The sequence below is a fragment of the Heteronotia binoei genome, chromosome 12 (assembly GCF_032191835.1).
Source record: "Heteronotia binoei isolate CCM8104 ecotype False Entrance Well chromosome 12, APGP_CSIRO_Hbin_v1, whole genome shotgun sequence".
Lineage (NCBI taxonomy): Eukaryota > Metazoa > Chordata > Lepidosauria > Squamata > Gekkonidae > Heteronotia > Heteronotia binoei.
The window spans coordinates 55158010-55178842 of NC_083234.1; the positions used below are offsets into that span (position 1 = coordinate 55158010).

A 20833-nucleotide genomic window follows, 5' to 3' on the forward strand; every position below is an offset into this window, starting at 1 on the left:
AACTGCCATAATCTACCTCCACCATGTGTAGGGTGCTCAGATCACCTATATTTAAAAAAGGAAAATCAAAACAGCCATTACACCTGGAGATCTCCCCATACAATGACAGAAGAAGCTTTACACGCAGCACCAGCTGGGTGGTGGAAGGAATGCAAATGGCTCAGGTGGGCACCAAACAGGTCACCAGCACAAAGGCTGTGAGTCATTCCTGTACCCTAGGTGTAATGTACTGAGTGACGAGACGTGTTGAAGGCAACATGCTTTATTAGCGAGTACATCACAAGGCAAGGCACCACGGGCCGGGTCCCGATTATATGCATACCCCGGAACAACCCTCTGTCTGGCCAGGTCCAATCCTGGCCAGTTAAACTTACCGCCACAGATCTTGATTGGCAGAGCGTATTTGTGGAGCTACATCCGGGGACCAGTGGACTTCCACTGGTCACCTCCATAGCGTCCGCTGTGTTGTAATTTCAGGACTGAATGCAAGACACAACACTCCCCCCCCCCTAGTTCAAGACACGAAGTCTTTCAAGTAGGCTGGCACCCTGTGTTCCCAGGTCAACCTCCTCAGGGTTATTTGGGGAGTTGGAGCGGCTGCCGTGGCTGGCGGGGCGGCTGGTTCCTCGTGGTGGGGTGACGCCAGAAAAGGGCTGTCCGTCGCCTGTTGCTGTTCTGGAATCTCCTCTCTGAGGGGGGTGCTCCCTCCGCTGTGGTGCTCTTCCGCCCGCATAGTCAGTGCGGCCGGCATAGGCTGGGCAGCTTCCAGGGGTGTTGCTGTTACTACTACCCCGCTCCCCACTCCCCCGATTGCTATCGGTTCTTCCGGCAATGTGCGATGGCGCAGCTGGTCAATATGTCTCCTTAGGATCTGCCCCCCCCCAATGAGACCTCGTAGGAGCGGGACCCGGTGACCCGCAGCACCCGGGCGGCTAACCACTCCGGCCCGCTTGCAAAGTTCTTTGCGTATACCGGATCCCCTAGAAGGAATCCCCTAGCGGCTTTCCTGGTTTCGGGGGAACTGTGGAGGTCCATCACCCAGTCAGGATGCAACCTGTCTAGCCTTGTGATCAACTTCCTCCCCATTAGTAACTTGGCAGGGCTTAACCCGGTGACGGGGTTGGGGGTGATTCTGTTATCAAATAGGAAGGCTGCCAGGCAGTGATCCCAATCTCCCTGTACAATGCAACCTAGGGCCTCTTTAGTGGTGCACACCATACACTCTGCTTGGCTGTTGGTGGCTGGATGGAAAGGGTCGGACCGAATGTGCTGGATGAGGTACCGATTCAAGAACTCCTGGAATTCCCAGGAGGTGAAAGCAGTCCCATTGTCCATGACAAGGGTCTCGGGAATTCCATGAGTACAAAAGACCCTTCGCAAGGCTCTGACCGCTGCCGCAGTGGAGGTTGAAGCTACGGGAATCACTTCCAACCACTTGGTGTATGCATTGACTAAGATAAAGAATATTTGGCCCTGGTATGGCCCCGCAAAGTCTAGGTGTAACCGGGACCACGGCCTCCTGTTGGACTCCCAGCGATGGACAGGGGCACTGGGCAGATCCGGTCGGGACACTTGGCAGTGTTGGCACCTTTGAACCCACCCTTCTATCTTCTCATCCATCCCCGGCCAACATACATAGCTACGTGCCAGGGCCTTCATGCGCACTATCCCCAGGTGTGTTTCGTGTAGGGCTTCCAGCACTTGCTTCTGCAATGTGGGGGGGGGGGGGAGAACTACCACCCTGCTACCCCAGAGAAGGCACCCCTTGTGCATGGACAGTTCTTCTCTGTGTGATGCGAATGCCCTGAATTCTGCTTCCAGTTTGCCCACAGGCCACCCCCTTCCCACCCAGTCTAAAATGCATGTGAGGATACGGTCTCTACCCATGGCCCTAGCTATCTCAGCAGCGTGGAGGGGCCTCTCTGGTAGAGTCTCTATGAGCATCACATGCTGGGCGGACCGATGCCTACTCGACCGCATCGACTAGCCTGTAGGTAATGAACTTGCCCCTCACCACCCCAGATAAGGTCAGGGTGTTGGTCCTAATTGAGGGCGCTCCATGCCTAATGGAGCTGGACTCGGGCTCCTCCATCTCCATAATTTCGGAGGAGTCTCTAAGAAAACTTTGACCCCTTGTCCGGCCCCGGCTGCAACTGGCAGACTTCATACTGCAGAGATACGTAGCCTGGTCAGGATGCAACCTGTCTAGCCTCGTGATCAATTTCCTCCCCATTAGTAACTTGGCAGGGCTCACCGGGGACCCCATCCCCAGGAACCAGGTATGCAAAATGATAACATTTGCGATAACAAGGGTTATTTGAAGGAACAATAGTTTCTGCATATTCTCGGTTCTCTAGAACCCTCTGTACATTGCAACCTATTCTGCAGAAGTCTAAGGAGGTAATCATTTAACACAGATGCCTTCAGTGATGTGGGTAGTGGTTCACAAAGGGCAATAGTGCTATTGGATGCTGACTTCTGAGTGCTGGTTGTAAGTTGCATGTGAAAGTATTTATAGTAGGGAACAAATTCAGCTGTCATCTTTATTGTTAGCTAATACTAGGATTCAAAATCTTCTTCTACATGTAGATCTATATGTTTATCCCTTATATGCCTCCTTTACTCATAATGTTAATTTAAAGTGCAATATCTTAGATGGAATGGGCTACATACTCGCGCGCGCGCGCTGTAATTTTGGGTCTATGTCTATTCCAAACCTCCAGTGTATTGTTAATGAATAAATTGTCTTTTCATAATAATTATGCTCTACCTGAGAGCCCCTCTTCCGTTTACCTTCTAGCTACATCTACCATTGATATGGAAAAACCAACTCCACCTAAGAGTTTCCGCCCACTTGCTTTTCTCTTCTATTACTGGGACTATCAGGAGCATGTTAGGAAGTTTTTAGGTTTATTTGGGTTTCTTGTTTTTGTTTGTTTGCTTTTTGGAGGGGTTTTGAATCACCAAATGTCTCTCTCTGCCATGGCTGGAGCTATGCAGTGGACACAAGACCGATAAATTCCAGTTAATGTTCCTACAGGTCAATATAATAATGTACATGTGCACAGCACTATTGACATAGATACATCCTTGTGATTAACAGGAATTTCCCCCTGAAAGCTTAATGAGAAAAGCTGTCTATCCCAAGTCAATTCTTAATACAAATGCTCCCATATTTTGCAGCCCCACTTTTGAGTCAGCCATTCCTGTTTTGACTTTGCTTTCTTCCTTGTGCAAAAAGTTGTAGCTCTTTTATTTTTATTTCATTTTCTGTCTCTATGATTATATTTTTCCTATTGCAATATTAATTTCATATCCATGTGCATGTAAATGAAGTAGGATGCAGAGAAGGCCAATGCAATCTGCTGCTTATGCTTCTCACTGTTTATGCTTCTCAGACTCTGCTTATGATTCTCATCTGGGACTGCCAAACTGGGGGGGGGGGGGGGGGGGGCGACACAGGAGAGTTGGCAATCACCTGACAAGTCACAATGCTTGGCTGGGGAGGGGGCAGGTTCAGCTGGGTAGGCCACATGCTGTACCCATGCAAGGCTGGATTAACAATTAGGCCAAGTAGGCAATGGCCTATGGGCCCCCACACCTTTAGGGGCCCTGGGCTGGCTCTCCCCCCCCCCCCCAGTTTTTCCCCTGCTTACGGCCCTCCCAGCCTGCCGAGCAGCCAGCAACTGAGCCTCTTTTTGCCTGACTTGCCTGGTGTGCCTGCTGCTGGTAGAGGCACCAAATTTGCAGCATAGCATCTGATGACTCTCCTCAAAATGCTCTCCAAGTTTCAAAAAGATTGGACCAGAGGGTCCAGTTCTATGAGCCCCAAAAGAAGGTGCCCCTATCCATTATTTCTAATGTAGAGAAGGCATTTAAAAGATGTGCAGTTCCTTTAAATGTGTTGGCCAGAACTTCCTTTGGAGTTCAATTGTGCTTGTCACAACTTTGCTTATGGCTCCACCCCCAATGTCTCCTGGCTCCACCCCCAAAGTCCCCAGATATTTCTTGAATTGGACTTGGCAACCCTAGTCCAGGGATTCAGGCAGGCAAACTCCCCCCCCCCCCCCCAGCATTACTTGGGAAATCTTTTCACTAGAGGGAGAACCAGGCTCTTTATCTATATACCTCCCCAATCTTTCTTTTGTTTAATATGGTGGATGGGGAGTTTACAAATATACCAGCAGAGAGATGGAACGGGTTTGCCCAGAAACCCTGAGCCTTCATCCCAGGCAGGAATATCTTCCAGTTCCTTCCCATTTTCTCCAAGGCACACACCACACCAGGCATCCAATATGCAGACTCTTAATCTGTTTTATTAATAGCATGAGGGGCCTTCTGTCCCAAGTCTGAGTGGGCAAGGTCAAAACCACATGGCACAGGAAAGGGAGTTTATCATGTCACTGCTGGAATCTCCTGGGGAATCGGCAGAAGACGCCTGAAAGACAAAGAGGATGGGGGTGAACACATGAATCTGATTCATACCAAGTTAGATCACTAGTCTTTCCGTTCCTCTGTCTTCTCAGTTCTCCAGGCTCTAACAGAAAGAACAGATTCCACCTAAGATCTTTAACTGTAGGTGCTGCCATTGATTGGACCTGGAGCCTTCTGCATACCAGAAGCTGCTAATTAAGATACCAAAATGGGCGTTTGAGGGAGAACTTGGCTGGAAATTTCAGTTGGCTTACGAGGAAGTTGCAGGAGCAGTGGAACACAATCAAAGCCGGAGTTTGTGTGAAGGCAAATTTTTTTCCTTCAGAAGTCAACAAGCAACAGAGGGAATCCTGTGGAACTTTATTATTGAGTCCTAGTACTCTGTTTAAAAAATTAAGAGACTGTGTGGGGTCCTCCCTGTAATACTGTATTTGAGACTCTTGTTTGTCTACTGTATGAATGCATGCCCACTTTTGTAGGCTGTTCATTATATGATAATATAATTTACTTAATTTTGTATATACTAGTCAAGAGTGTTTGTTTTTGCACAATATTTTGGTTATTTTTGTATTCTGCATACCAAGCAGCTGCACCATTAATGAGAGATGTACTTTCTGAAGCAGAAGACAATGCAGAAGCCAATTTCAAAGAGCTCAGAGAGAGAGCAGAGAAGAAGTGCTACAAGGGTGAGGTTTGGCTTTCTAAACAGCTGGGGAAGTTGCTGATAATTTCTGAGTCTGTGACAGTGTGATTGCTGAAAATTCTGAGTTTGTGGTTGCTGGGGAACTGCTGTTTGTTTGGTTTGAGTGGGCTGAAGGTGATTGTTGCTGATTGATTAGGGGTGGCTGTGTTCCCCACCCTTTTTGCATTATTAAGCTGCGCCTTGCGAGAGGCGCGAGCCGAAGGGCGAGAGCTAAAGGGCTCTTGGCCTGTGGCTCTTGGCCTGGGGGCTGTGTAAGGACCAGGAACCCAGATCCCTATTTTCCTTGTGTTCCCAATCAGGTAAGTAGACCCTCCAGAAAGAGAGTCACATAAACAAACAGATTTAAAAGGGGACTGTATATTTTAAAAAAGATATCATGAAGGTAGAATGCCAGCAGGGAGGTGGGGGCTTGCCAGTGTTTTGCACTGAGTGTCATATGTATGACTATCTGCCCACAGAACAGAAGTCTTGGGGGTGTGCTCGATGCAAAGAGCTCCTGGTCCTCAGGGAACGAGTTCGTATCCTTGAGGCCGAGGTGACTGACCTGGAGAAGCAGAGACAGCCAGTTAGGCACTCGGGGAAGACTCTCAGGGATGTATTAGATGAGCCTCACTCTGAACGTGGCAGCCCCGTTGCTGCCAGAGAGCATGAGGGTCGAGAGGGAACCGGGCACCATGTTGAGGATAAGGGGAATGTGCCCTCAGTAGGGACCTCTTCTTCAGTTGGTGAGTGGGTATCCTTTCGCGCCAAAGAACCATCCCTGGGCAGGAAGAGAGGGGGGGGTCTTGGTAGTTGGTGATTCGATCCTTAAGCAAATAGACAGCTGGGTGGCAAAACCACGTACTGACTGTATGGTGACTTGCCTGCCTGGTGCGAAGATAGCGGACATTACGCGTGTAGTAGATAGGCTGATAGACAGTGCTGGGGAGGAGCCAGTGGTCATGGTGTATGTTGGCACCAACGATGTCGGGAAATGCAGTCATGACGTCATGAAGGAAAATTTTAGGCTGCTAGGCGGGAGACTTAAGGCCAGGACCTCCAAGGTAGCCTTCTCAGAAATGCTACCTGTTCCACGTGCAGGGCTGGAAAGACAGGCACAAATTAAAAGTCTCAATGTGTGGATGAGATGGTGTAGGGAGGAAGGGTTTAAGTTTGTTAGGCACTGGGATGCTTTCTGGAACAAGCGAGAGCTGTACAAAAGAGACAGTCTCCACTTGTCCCCAGATGGAACCAAGCTGTTGGAGCTTAAAATCAAAAAGGTGGCAGAGCAGTTTTTAAACTAAATCTTGGGGGAAAGCCGACAGGAGATGAAATGTCTCTGGTTTGGGAGGACTCATCTCAAAGAGATGAAGGGTTAGCTGTTACTTTTCTACCGGGTAATGGATCAGAGTTGTCCACTGAGATGGTGACAAACAGTATGGACTGTCTGTCAAAGTCTCGAGGCGGCAGGAGGAAGGTTACGGACCTAGCTTGCCTGGGAAATTATGGATGTTTGTATACAAATGCTAGAAGTGTTAAAAATAAAATTGGTGAGCTGGAATGTTTAGTGTTGGGAAAAAACATGGACATTGTGGGAATTTCAGAAACTTGGTGGAATGAGGAGAATCAGTGGGACACGGTGATTCCTGGATATAAGTTATATCAGAAGGATAGGGAGGAAAGGGTTGGAGGTGGGGTGGCTCTGTATGTCAGAGAGGGTATACAGTCCAGTAAGACTGAGGTCAGAGAATTCGATTCCCTTCTAGAAATGCTTTGGGTTGAAATAGAGGGCCCCAAAGGAAATTTAACTATGGAAGTTTGTTATCGCCCACCAAATCAAAAGATAGAGGACAATTATAATATGATGGAAGGATTAAAGATAGTGACTAAACGTAAAAACTGTGTCGTAATTGGTGCTTTTAACAACCTGCAGATTGATTGGGTCAATATGTGTTCAGGTCGAGAGAAAGAGATTAAGTTTCTAGATGCTTTCAATGACTGTGCTGTGGAGCAAATGGTCACAGAACCTACCAGGGGTGGGGCGATCCTGGATTTGGTCCTAAGTAATGCCCAAGACTTGGTGAGAGATGTAAAGGTGATCGCACCGCTTTGGAGCAGTGACCATAACGTTATTGATGTCACCATTTGTATAAATAGGGAGTTGTCCCAAAAGACCAGCACAATCACGTTTAACTTTAAAAGGGGTAAATTCTCTGAGATGAGGAGGCATGTGAGGAGGAAACTGAAAGGAAAGGTAAATACAATCAAAACCCTTGGGGAAGCTTGGAGGCTATTTAAAACTACAATCCTAGAAGCTGAGATAAAATATATACCATAAGTTAGGAAAGGCACAAACAGGTATAAGAGAAGGCCTGCATAGTTAACAAACAAAGTAATGGAAGCTGTAAAAGGTAAGAAGGACTCCTTTAAGTGGTAGAAAGCTAGTCCAAGTGAGATTAATAAAAGAGAACACAAGCTGTGGCAAATCAAATGCAAGACTGTGATCAGGCAGACAAGTAATGCACATTGGGCCAAGAATCCCAGCTACAAATACAAGATGATGGGTTATGAACTGGCAGAGATAAATCAATAGTGCGGTCTCGTTTGGAGTACTGTGTGCAATTCTGGTCACTGCACCTCAAAAAGGATATTATAGCATTGGAAAAAGTCCAGAAAAGTGCAACTAGAATGATTAAAGGTTTGGAACACTTTCCCTATGAAGAAAGGTTAAAACGCTTGGGGCTCTTTAGCTTGGAGAAACGTCGACTATGGGGTGACATTATAGAGGTTTACAAGATTATGCATGGGATGGAGAAAGTAGAGAAAGAAGTCCTTTTCTCCCTTTCTCACAATACAAGAACTCGTGGGCACTCCATGAAATTGCTGAACAGTCAGGTTAAAACGGATAAAAGGAAGTACTTCTTCACCCAAAGGGTGATTAACAAGTGGAATTCACTGCCACAGGAGGTGGTTGTGGCTACAAGCATAGCCAGCTTCAAGAGGGGATTGGATAGTAATATGGAGCAGAGGTCCATCAGTGGCTATATTTTAGCCACTGTGTGATACAGAGTGTTGGACTGGATGGACCATTAGCCTGATCCAACATGGCTTCTCTTATGTTCTTATGTTCACCCCCTAGATTCTCACCAACTACAGGCTACTTCATTGTTATCTGGTGCCATTAAAAAATGCAGCACAAAAATGAGTAAAATTGCCTGGCACCAACTGCATTGCATATTCTGCCTCTGATAGGCACAGGAAAGGATAAAAATTACATCAAGCAAAAAGTCATGGTGACAAAATTCTCAGACTCACTGAAATAATAACTACTTTCCTGCTCAGCAGCTAGATATGGCAGACAAACTGGTGTGGGTTATGGCAAACCATGCAAAATCCAGCAGGAGACTGGCAAAGGAAGTTTTAAAAGTCTGTCTATTGGTTTTAGGATGCCCAAGAGGTACAGTGTTTCAGAAATTTCTCCTGATTCATCTTTGCTGTCATAAGGACTAGAAACTTTTTTTTAAAGGAATCAGAGACTCTTTCACACACACACTGTTCTGTTTTTGTTTTCATTACAGAGTCTGCATTTGGATAAAAATTTCTCAGAACTGCATGTATGGATGACACATAATATACTAACTCCCCAAAACAGTCTGTGGCGTGCAGGCAGGAATAAGAGTAGATCATTTTACTAGTCAAGGTCAGTAGGCTTTGAAAACATACCAAGCCAAGAGAGATACAAGATTTTAATGACACACTTAACAAGTATCTTCCCTGCAATGTGAGCTCAGAATTGCAATTTGCATTATATTCATCATTGTCCGTAAAGTGAATACCTTTAAAATCCAAAGCAACCCTAGGGATTTAATTGGGGAAGGTAAACTGGTATCATCTTCTGTACCTTTTTTTCCCCTCTGATTCAAACTGATCATTGTGGGGAAACACTTCAAAACCAGCCCCACTGCCCTAAAAAATGTCACATGTGTTACTCTGACAATGTATTAATGACTTTAAACTCACCTCCTCCCCCTATGCCTCATCTTGACAGGCCACTGTGAAAACAAAATAACAAGAGGTGCATCGTAGGGTTGCCAGGTCCATGTTGGAAAATACCTGGAGATTTTGGGGGTGGATCCAGGAGAGGGTAGGGTTTGGGAAAGGAAGGGGGCTCAGCATAGTAGAATGCCATAGAGTCCACCCTTCGAAGCAGCCATTCTCTCCAGCAGCAATAGAAATTGGGACCACAGAGGGAAATCTGGAAGCTATTTTCTCCAGGAGAGCTGATCACTGGCAGCTTGAGATCAGTTGTAAAAGCAGGAGATCTCCAGGCTCCACCTGGAGGCTAGCAACCCTAGGTGTATGACTATATTACCATCAAATGCAAAGGAAAGAAACATGCAGGCATGCATTGCTTAATTTCTAACACACACAGAGAGTGGTCAAAGTTCTCAACATATATATATAGTCCATACAAGTGTTTGCTTCTTCTGCCATTTCAAAAATCTAAATTGTTCACTGTTTTAAGCATACAAGAGTAGCATCTTTTCATTCTTACCTCCACTGGAGAAGAAGACAATGTTATCACTCATCATGCCTTGACTCTCTCCAATTGTTGTCAACTGTTGCTTAATCTCTGGACTCACTTCACTGTTCTTGGCTGAAACAAGCAAACAAGCAAGCTCTGACTCTTTTTGACCTTCCACCTCTAGAAAGCAGCCGGCTGAATCAACACACACACACAATCTCCAAAACATGGAGCTCTGGATGAGCATGTGGATGAACTCACCCCTTCAGTCGAGTCTTCCAAAAGAGAGAAGTCTTGGAAAGTTGTGGGTATAAATGCTAATTCCAGTGGCTATTGGTGGTGCCCCCCAACTTAAAACATGATGGACGGTGTTCAGCTTGGACCACAGAGTACCCCATATCACCCAGCTACAACATTAGTTCCTTACCAGAATGGGAGGAGAGAAAGCCAGAAAACATTTCATCTGGGTCATCTTGCCTTGAGTGCTCATAGCACAAAGGTTCATCAAGGTGTCTCTCAGATGTTAACTGGATTTGTAATAGATTCACATTCATCTGGTGTGGAAGTTGTACATTGAGGAAGCAAACAGAGTATATTTCTCATGAGGCTCCAGCCCTTAATCATGGAAACAGCTGGCCCTCTCCACAAACATATGCACACACTGGTTGGGAGGGGAATGACACGATGCGTGCTTTCCCCCTTCACCAGGCATTGTCCTTATCCAAATACTCTTGTTCAGTCCTCTGTCAACTGCTACCTCATCATTTAAAAATCCGTTCCTATTTTTTAAAGTATGTTTTGTCTTTGAGGCTGTATAGGTATGACTTTTGTTTACCCTAGAATCTTACCCTAGTTGTACCAGTCATAGCAGTTTCTGCCAGCTTAAGCCTGTTCCAAAATAAACCTCCCTCCCTCCCAGGCTATCAAAATTTAAGAAAACTCATGGGATTATCTGCTAACAATTAATTCCCATTGAGTAAATATCAGAAAGCCATTCTGAGTCATTAGCAGGGGACGCTTTGTAGAAAAATAGGTGGTGAAGCTCATCCAGGGATTGTTATCAGCTGCACCTACTATTCAATGGACAACGTGGGGAGGAGGAGGGTGAACTCTTAGGTTCAGGAGCTGTGCTCCTGTGAGTGCCTGCTGAATCCAAGGCCTGGTCATTAGCATAATTAAAAAATGGACCCAGATGCATGAGAAAGAAAAAGCTACATTTAAAAACAAAATCCTGAGAAACACATGACAATAGTTGTGTCAGTTTTACTACTGAGGATCATGTATTTTGTGATTCAGATAGTCTGTCGTAGTTAAAAGAACCATGGGTTAAAAGAACCCATGTGAGCCCCTATTGTTCATACCAAACCAGCAGGCTTCCCAAATTCAGATGCATTCCTAGAGTTGAAACAAAGAACAGAGATAACCAGCCAGGATTTCTCCTTCTGACAGGCCTGATCACAAGTAATGTAGTCCACAAGTAATGAGAGTTTGTCATGATTAAGGGGCTACATTAAAGAAATTCTGCAAATACACCTGCAAAACAGTTGTCTCAATATTTAGTTCAGTTCAGAGAAAACAATGAAAGTTTTATTTTAAAAACATACCTGTCTATTGAATACTCAGATTGCATGCTTAGACTATTCAGGACAGAAGGAAATTTGGTGGTGAGGGGAGTGGGTGAAGAACAGTGCCTGGTTCATAATAGACCACCTGAACATTATGAATCTTACCCACCAAATGCATATATTGCATTTAATTATGAATTTGGGAATAATTCTTAGGCTTCTACGACTGTAGAAAGGGAGGTTCTCAGTGATGATAAATAATGACTTGGTAGTCGATATTGTTTCTTCCTCTGAGTACAATTTCAAAAATCTTTGTCTTCTTTCCAGCCCTGTGACAGTGTGATTCTTCACTGGAACAGGACATGAAAGGAAAACCTCTGAGAAATGAGGAGAATTCTTCTCCTCATGTTAGAGAGGAACTGAGGTAGTGGACTATTTGAGTACTTACAAAAAAGTATGACAAGAATTGTGGTCTTCTCATCCTTTTCTACCTTCACAATGGCAATGGCATAGTCTTCACAATTTGTCTTCACGATTTCTATGGTTGTCTTACCAGATTCTAGAGGAAAGAACAGAGATAGCCACAGAAACCTAATTACAAACACACTGCAGCTGAAGGGAAGGCTGAAAGAAAAAATTTGCACACTTTGAATAGCTTGCACTTCTAAGTTCAGGCTGTGGCATTTTACATCATGTTAGAGCAGAGGTGGCTGAACTTGCTTAACATAAGAGCCACATAGAATAAACATCAGATGTTTGAGAGCTGCAAGACATGAACATCAGATGTTTGAGAGCCGCAAGACAGGAAGGAAGACAAATAGATGGTGACTTTAATTTTAAATGCACTCTCCAAGCCACCAGCTGGCTTGGCTTGAAGAAGTGATTTAAAGAGAGAAATGCCTTCTCCAAGCCGGTCGATAGGGCAGTGGGGGGTTCGAGAGCCACACAAGATGTGTGAAAGAACCACATGTGTCTCCTGAGCTGCAGTTTGGCCACCCTTGTGTTAGAGTACACACACACACACACATTCACATACACAATGACATGTAAAAAAATGTTACATTTCCCCAGATATACAATGTCTACAATGAACCCAATGATAAAATGCTATGGTTCAGATGAAGTCCACTAGAAATGTGTTCAAATTCAACTTGGAACACATTTAAACACAATAAAACCAGAAACAGGGAAACTACAAAATCCATATGCCCAAGTACCACAGGGCATAAAGCTAAAATTCTAAAAACACTTTCCTCAAAGTAAGCCAAGTGAGTAAAATGTTACGTGTTTCTATGTAGGCCTGCTTAGGTTTTCTTCAGAAAATGTCAGGCAACTACAAGAATATTATTCCATTCTTGGGCCGATTGCTGTTTAAATCTGTAGAATCTGCCCTTGCCGCCTATGATGTATTGTTTCCTGGTATATTAATTTTATTGTATTTCTTGTTTTAATCTGTAGGTTTTTGTTATTTAATTTATGTTGTGATCCACCCTGAGCCCACCTACAGGAAAGGGCAGAATATAAGCCTACAAAAACAAACAAACAAATGAATAAACACAAGATCCACAAAAGAATATTTATATAGTAGTAAATAACAGAAAACAAAATCCACAAAAATAATAAATGAATGAAACAGGAACTTTAAAAATCTTTTTCATATTAAATCAGAAAGAAGCAATATCAAAGCAAAAAGATGCAGAGGGTAGACATTTTACTGCAAATTTTTACAGTACTCAGCAAGGACTGCCCATTGAAGCCAATTCTGAACAGGGCACCTGATGCAATCATTAAATCCATAGATTATGGTCATGTACAGATAAAGGAGCTATCTCATTCTAAATAATGCATACATTCAAGAGGAGGGAGAGATGTACAAGAGGAGATATAGCGTGGCGGTTTATGGGTATATTAGAGAGAAGGCATAGGATAAAAGAAATAGGCATGCACCAAGAGAGACAAAAATGGATGTTGGACAGGTGGGTACATACATGCATCTAGAGGTGGGGGGGAGATGGGCAGAGGGGCAGTGAACACACATTTGGACAAGGAGGAGGCAAGAGAAAAGATTCTCCTGCAGTAGACTGATTATGTGCCTTGGAAGCAGCAAAGCAGAGGGAACTGATGAACTTCGGAATATACCAACCAAGGCTGCAAAAGTATATGCAAAAAAGTTTAAGTGTATGATGAATAAATTCATCCTAAACAGCACTGTGTGTTTCACAGTTCAATGCTCAGTGACCTGAATTGCTTCCATATACTTCCCCACAAAACCCCTGTGTAGCACCCCCAAGGCTTTTTTTGTAGAAAAAGCCCAGCAGGAACTTATTTGCATATTAGGCTACACCCCCTGATGGCACCATTGTTTCACATAGGACTTTTCTGTAGAAAAAGGCCAGCAGGAATTCATTTGCATATTAGGTCACACCCCCTGACACCGAGCCAGCCGGAACTGCATTCCTGTGTGTTCCTGCTCAAAAAAAGGGGGCCAGAGGGCAGAGGTGAGTAGTGCAATCAACTGAACTTCTTCCACAGTAGCCAGCTGCTTCCCTGTGCCCCAGACTTTTGGTTCTGGTGCCATACTTTTAAAGAAAAGAACATGATTTCTATTTTTTTTAAATGCATGAGTTTGACAGAGTTAACCCAATCAGCAGAATTCAAATGGTTAAAAGAGAAAAACTTTTGTCATACAGACCAGAGGTGTTGTGGTACGTTCCATCTTCCATTTTCTCAAACTCTATTTCAACCTTCTTGCAGCCACTTTCCCTGCAAAATGAGACAGAGACCCTTCGGTCATGAGTGTACTTGCTCCTCCTGATCAGCTTGTGTCCTAGCAAATAGTCAAGCAAGATTAACACTCTCCTTGTAATAAATTCACTGTCCTCGTGTATTCAGGCATTTCTTTGCAGGCATAAGGAATACAAACTCTGGGCTTCTGCAATTCTGAATTCTCTGCCCCAAACAAAAGTCTATGCTTTCCTTATATGACTACAGAAATATGGAAGACAAGAAGCCCTGAATAAGGATTTTGTATTTCCACCCTATAGTGTTTGGGGTTTGGCAGTCCCAATTTTATATAAGGCATGGGATCACTGCTGGCTCTTGGTGAGCCATTTTCTGACTTGTGTGGAACAACCTGTCAGAAAGTTGTGCTAGAGAAGCTGTTGTGCTTCCATCTGCCATCTGCAGCAAGCTTTTAATGTAAGTTAGCCTGCACACCCTCCCTATGGATAAGGTGGGAATAGGTCGTTGCCTTTTGGGGGCCAAGCAGGAATCTGGGGAGGTCTCCTTCAAACTGGCTCAGAAGAGGTCCTTTATTTTCCTGCTCAGTGGTGTCTCAGGGAGGGGTAGTCTTCTCTCAATAAGCCTGGTCTTTTGACTGGTTAGGACACAGCTAGTTTTGGCAGGAATAGTGTCAGTTGATTCAGTATAGGTAGAAATAACTAGTAAGCACCCTGAGCCATTGAGGGAGGGCTGTTCCCAAACTAGCTCATCATTGGCTCAAGCAGCCTGGTGGGCTGGGAACTGAATACACTTGAAGACTGAACATCGGCTGAGATCTTAACTGTTTGAGGGAGATGAGGCTTAACCAGGGTTTGTTTAGCAGGAATGCACAGGAACGCAGTTCTGACTGGTTTGGTGTCAAGGGATGTTGCCTAATATGCAAATGAGTTCCTGCTGGGGTTTTTCTACCCAAAAAGCCCTGAGTGAAATAATGGTAATATCAGGGGTGTGGCCTAATATGCAAATAAGTTCCTGCTGGTCTTAACAAGGGCAAACCACCTTGTAAAAAGTCTGCCATGAAAATGTCATGATGCGACATCACCCAAGAGTCAGAAATGACTGGTGCTTGCACAGGGGACTACCTTTTTTAAAAAACACCTCTCAGCAACACTTTACATTTAGGTGCAGGGTTGGTGCTATTAATTATGCCACGAGAGGCAGACCCCTGCGCCACACACCCCACCCTCCCAGCTCTCTCATTTTTTTAATTTTTTTCATGCGTGCTATGCGCGTGCCGCAATGACATCACTATGTGACATCATTGTGAGGCCACTTTCCCCCTCCACTACACTCTTCGGAAAGTGTAGTTTTTTTAAAGGCTCCCAGATCTGGCTCCATTTGCATGCCAGGCTCCTCTTCGGGAACCTGGCGAGCAAACGGCCGACCCTGTTCCCCGCAACACGGGGAAGTGAAGCGGGGCCAGATCTGGCCCCATTTTCATGCAGGGCTCCGCTCGGGGAACATGGCAAGCAAACACCCAACCCTAGGCTTCCCAACCCCCCCCCCCGCCCTGGCGGGGGACCCCTGAATTTTCAGCCTCTTCCCCCGCTCTCCAAATATCCGGAAGCGGGAGGGGGGACGGCGCTTCCCCCTCACAGCGCCCGACCGCAGCCGCAGCAACACCAGCGCAGCGCCGCCACCACCAGCACTGCTGGCACAGGCAGCAGCCGCCATCACTGCAGCTGCAGCCCGAGCTACAGGCTGCCAGTGCCTGAGGAGAGTGGCAGAGGGTCTCCTCTCCCTCCGTCCCACTCTGCAATTCATCCTCCAGTATGAACTACAGACCGCAGCATGCTGCGCGACTTTGAGAGGATAAAAGGGAAATAGCCCTCCTCCTCTTCCCGGCCACCCTAAGAAAGGAAGGGAACGATCTGGATCTGAACGTGTCAAATGAATAGAGGAGGAGGAAATGTCTGGAAACACACCCAAGCGTGCCCTTGCTCACCAAAACAGATCTGAAAACAGGTCTGTGCAAAATCTGTCCGACACCAGATGCAAACGCAATGACACTGCAAGCGCATGCTTTTGCCGTCAGGTGCATGTATTCAAGCGGCACCAGTCAGGCTTTCACAAATGCAATCGCAATGCAAGCAAGCTGCAGAACAATTCCGGGTCTGCGGCTAGGGTTGCCAATCCCCAGCTGGGGGCAGGGGATCTCCCAGTTTGGAGACCCCCCCCCCTTTGATCCTGCCTTCTGGGAGGGACTTGTGAGATTTTTTTTTACAATAAATACCAATTGCCCTTTCCTTCCGAGGAGCGGCTGTCGCTGGGAAGCAGCGATCGGGAAAGTCAAAGGGAGGAAAGGTAAAACAGAAAAACAACAACCCCATGCAAGGCCCCCCCAGTCTGAGGCTGCCAGTTACAGGCCGTTTTCCAAATCGACGCCCCCAGGTTGAGAGGGAGCCTAGGATCTTTTCGCACTCGACCCCGAAGAGAAGCTAAAACCGGCATGAGGAAGCCCGCACCTGCCTGCACTCTTTGCTTTCTTCCTGAGTGAGAAGGAAGCCGTCCACTTTCTTAACGCTTGCAAGGTCCAGGTAAAGTTAGAGAGTCCAGTGGCTCCTTTAAGACCAGCAAAGTGCTATTCAAGGTATGAGCTTTCGTGTGCACAGCACGCACACCTCTGATACGCAAGGTCCGGGTAAATGATTTTAAAAGCACATTATGCAGTGGGAAAAAGGCCAGCAAGGCATCGCAACCAGCCAGGCAAGACTGCCTCCCTAGCAAGAGAGAGCATGTGACTTACCAGACTGGGGAGGGAACTGACTGCTGGGCATTCATTATTCCCTATGGAAACCGATTCCCAAAGGGAATAATGGAGAATTGATCAGCGGGTATCTGTACTCTGGGGGGGCTGTTTTTTGAGGTAGAGGCACCAAATTTTCAGCATAGCATCCGATGCCTCTCCACAAAAGACTTTCCAAGTTTCAAAAAGATCGGACCACGGAGTCCAATTCTATGAGCCCCCAAATAAGGTGCCCCTATCTTTTATTAATTCCAAGGAGGGAAGGCATTGAAAAGGTGTGTGGTCCTTTTCAATGTGATGGACAGAACTTCCTTTGGAGTTCAATTATGCTTGTCACAACCTTGCTCCTGGCTCCACCCCAATGTCTCCTGGCTCCACCCCCAAAGTCCCCAGATATTTCTTGAATTGGACTTGGCAACCCAACCCGACCCTGCTCCCTGCGGCACGGGGAGGTGAAGCAGGGCTGGATTTGGCCCCATTTGCATGCCAGGCTCTTCGCGGAGAGTCCGGCGTGCAAACACCAAGCTGCTCTCCCTCCCCGCAGTGCAAGGAAGCCTACTGGCATGTGTGGAGGGGCTTCTAGAGGCACCCCATAGGCCATACAGTGCCCTAGGCAGCTGCCTACATGGCCTACTCCCACACGCCTGCCCTGTGTAGGTGACAAAGCCAGCAGCCACACTGGCTAAGTTTGGAGCCAGAGAGGGCTTGCCCAAAACAATGGTAGCTGCAGTAGGCTGCCAGGGATTCAGGGACATTGGATTGATGTAGATCAGCCATTAATAAACTAACCCATACACTTGTGTCTCATGTCCTTATTTGGAGGCACTAGGAGAGGGGTTTTATGAATGTTACTGTAGTTGATTTCAAAACAAAACAGAAAGATCTGTCTTCCAAAACCAGGTTACTTTGATTTACCAGCTCTGAGTTGGCAGGGCATAACCTTACTGCCACCAAGAGACATTTGTTTATATCTGGGCCAAGTCTCCACAGTCTTGGGACCTGTGCATCCTAGGCCTGTCAAGGGCTATTTGGGTCAGCCAGGTTGTATGAACATTCCAGTTGGACCCTAAAATCCATTTTGAAATTGAAATTCTGCAAACTCAAATTCAAGTACAAAAACTCAAATCTATGTTCTAATGAAAATGTGCTGCAATGTAACCAAATATGTGGAAAGCCCTATGAGGAAAGGTTAAAGGAGCTCAGCATGTTTAGCCTGCAGAGGAGACAACTGAAAGGTGATATAATCACCATCTTCAAGTACTCGGAGGGCTGTAATCTAGAGGATGGTATGGAGTTGTTTTCTGTTGCCCTAGAAGGTTGGACCAGAATCAGCAGGTTGAAATTAAATCAGAAGTGTTTTTGAGTAATCATTAGGAAGAACTTCCTGACAGTTAGAATAGTTCCTCAGTGGAACAGGCTCCCTCTGACTATTATGGGCTCTCCTTCTTTGGAGGTTTTTAAACAGAGGCTAAATGGCCATCTGACAACAATGCTGAGTCTGTGAACTTAGGCAGGTCATGAGAGAGAAGGCAGGAAGGGTTACATCAGTTCTCATGGCCCCTTCTTACATGCCCAGAGAAATGCCAATCACCACTTTGGGGTCAGGAAGGATTTTTTTCCTGGCTAGTTTAGCAGGAATCCTAGAAGTGTTTTGCCATCTTCCAGGCATGGAGGAGATGCATTTGTGAATTTCCTGCATTGTGCAGTGGGTTGGACTAGATGACCTTGGAAGTTCTTTCCAACTCTATGATTCTAGGTAGACCAAGGTCCCCAACTTTTGAGCCTGTGGGCAGTTTTGGAATTCTGACACAGGACAGTTAGTGTAACCTCAAAATGGCTGCCCCAGGAGGCAAATTCAACCACAGAATGTCAGGAAGTGAGATTATGTTATAACTCTATTAGTAAGTCTTCAATATTTCAGGAAGAAGTTCTATTTAATAGGATGTCTTTTAAATCTGTACAGCCAATCAAAAGCTTTGCTGGGGAAAAGCCCCACCTGGCCCTGCCGACTTCCTTAAAACACTGGGTGGGCACCAGGAAAGGTGTTGGCAGGCATGTATACTCTTAGCTTTATCCATTTTAGAGCAAACAGGACATGGCAGCATAGGAAGGAAACAATATTATCATGTCGGAATTGTTACACCTTTTGGTAAATTTTTGCCAAGAAACAGGATATACCATAATTACCATCTCCTCTCACTATCAAGATTTTGAATGCAAACTGTGAATTTTGTTATTTCCAGAAGTGTGGCCATTTCCCCCCAAGATCACATACCAGTTCTGTCCTTAAGAAGAGCAAAATCATCTGCATCTAAGCATTCATGTTGAACTCATGCAACAGGAACATTGATCATGCAAGAAACAGGCTTGATGCAGATTGGGGCACTTACATGGGGAAGTAAGAAGTGACTTTTAATTTCCGTTCCTCTGGTAAGAACAGCGAGGCAAAAATAATCTTCATAAAACCATCTCTGGTTGACTCATAGAAGCTGTTGGTTCCTATGCCGATCACATGCCATGTCCCTTCCAGCTGAAGACATAAGAGTGTGTGAGTGTCCAGGGCTGGCCATTGTGGAAAGGCTAGCAAAACTGGTGAACTGAGCAAAAATTCTTGAACATAGATGTCCATCTGGAACAAGAATGCTCTAACACTTGGACCTATCAAGGATCACTTCCTAGTGGCGAGGTTGCCTGGAAACACAAGTCCCTGCAGAATGGAACTCGAGGAGGTGCAAAGGAGGTATAGAAATGGAACTAGGCAGAGTTAAGACAGGCAGGCAGAATTGCTGGATATAAAGCAGGACAGCAAAGGGCTTGGTGTCAGGCTCTGTAACTCTATCATATTGAAATTATAAAATACTAACCAAATGGACTTTTCTATACTAACCCCTAGCCTTTGCGATATTGTAGTCACCATGCATATCAAAGGGGATGTTTGAAGTGTTAACTTTGTTTAGGTTGTAAAGAGAGCAAAGGAATGTGACCGTTAATAGATACCGCCGCTGGCCAGCATCTTCCCAGAGGCTAGGAGATAAGCAGAGGCTCTCGTGTGAAAGTTTGCACCTTCACTCCCTGTTGTTTTGAGAATAATGTCTTTGTTCAGATATTGCTTTTATGTAGATTCCATAAGACCCAGAAACACCCCTGCCAAGGTATTAGTCTCAATTTCTGTTTCAAGCTATGAATTTCCAATAAAGTATACATTGTCTCAAATGAATACAGCCTTGAGTATCCATCGCCTGACATTTGGAAGGCAATTGGAGATTCTTATGGACAAAGCCAAACACAATCTGTTGACCTTGCAAAAGCAGGATGTCTGACCCAGAAGTGCATATAAGCAGATGAAGTTAAAAGAAACAGTGACTGTGTGGATGAATGGAGGAGCTATGCTGGAAAGAACCTCTGCAGTTAATACAGCTGTTTCTATCATCTCTCTACAACCCCACAAAAGAACACAAATCCAGAGACATACACTTCCAGTTCTGGTAATGCCTAAATATAAATGCAAGGAAATTATTAGGAACTTAATCGTGGAATCACTTTTTTTATAAAAGCAGCAGAGCGTAACCTTTTCTCAAAGCTTACCAAGACAGGGCTGGTGGATCCAAGGCACCCCAATGAAAATACCCCAAGTAAGCAGTCCCTTTCTTTACCCCAGTCTTGCTTACTTACATGCCTGTCATCTCCAGAACATTGATGTTCAGCACAGACACTGCAGAGCAGGGCAAGCCCTAAACCAAGCATCAAGACTTTCATCTTTGGCTTTTCCTTTCTTCCTTCTCAGTGAAAGAATATGTGAGAAACTAAAAAGAGGTTGATGTGAGTGTTCTGAGGTTTCCTTTTGAATGAGACTCATGAATCTTTCCCCCTCCTTCTGACATGCGTCATATTCCCTTCATCTTTCATCCCCCATCCAGCCACATAAGCAACTTCAGAGATAACAGGTTATTATTGGCATGGTCATAATTGCTGCAAAGGGCACTTGATGGGTGACATCATGGAATACAAAGAACCATTGCAGTTACCCAAATGGAGGGGCTATGAAGTTGGCCAAGGCCCCAATGGGCATTTGGCCTGCAGCCAAGCAGAGAACATCTTGA

General features: G+C 45.5%; 1 protein-coding gene across 1 annotated transcript; it reads right to left on the reverse strand.

Moving 5' to 3' along the window:
- Positions 1-4314: 4314 nt before the first annotated feature.
- LOC132580537 (neutrophil gelatinase-associated lipocalin-like) lies at positions 4315-20517 on the reverse strand. The gene is made up of 7 exons (XM_060251399.1): positions 20406-20517; positions 19124-19263; positions 13899-13969; positions 11655-11765; positions 9672-9773; positions 9137-9168; positions 4315-4438 (listed from the first exon to the last, which is right to left on the reverse strand). Exons 1-6 carry the CDS (start codon positions 20487-20489, stop codon positions 9146-9148), a joined length of 531 nt encoding a protein of 176 aa, XP_060107382.1. The 5' UTR covers positions 20490-20517; the 3' UTR covers positions 4315-4438; positions 9137-9145.
- Positions 20518-20833: the final 316 nt, after the last annotated feature.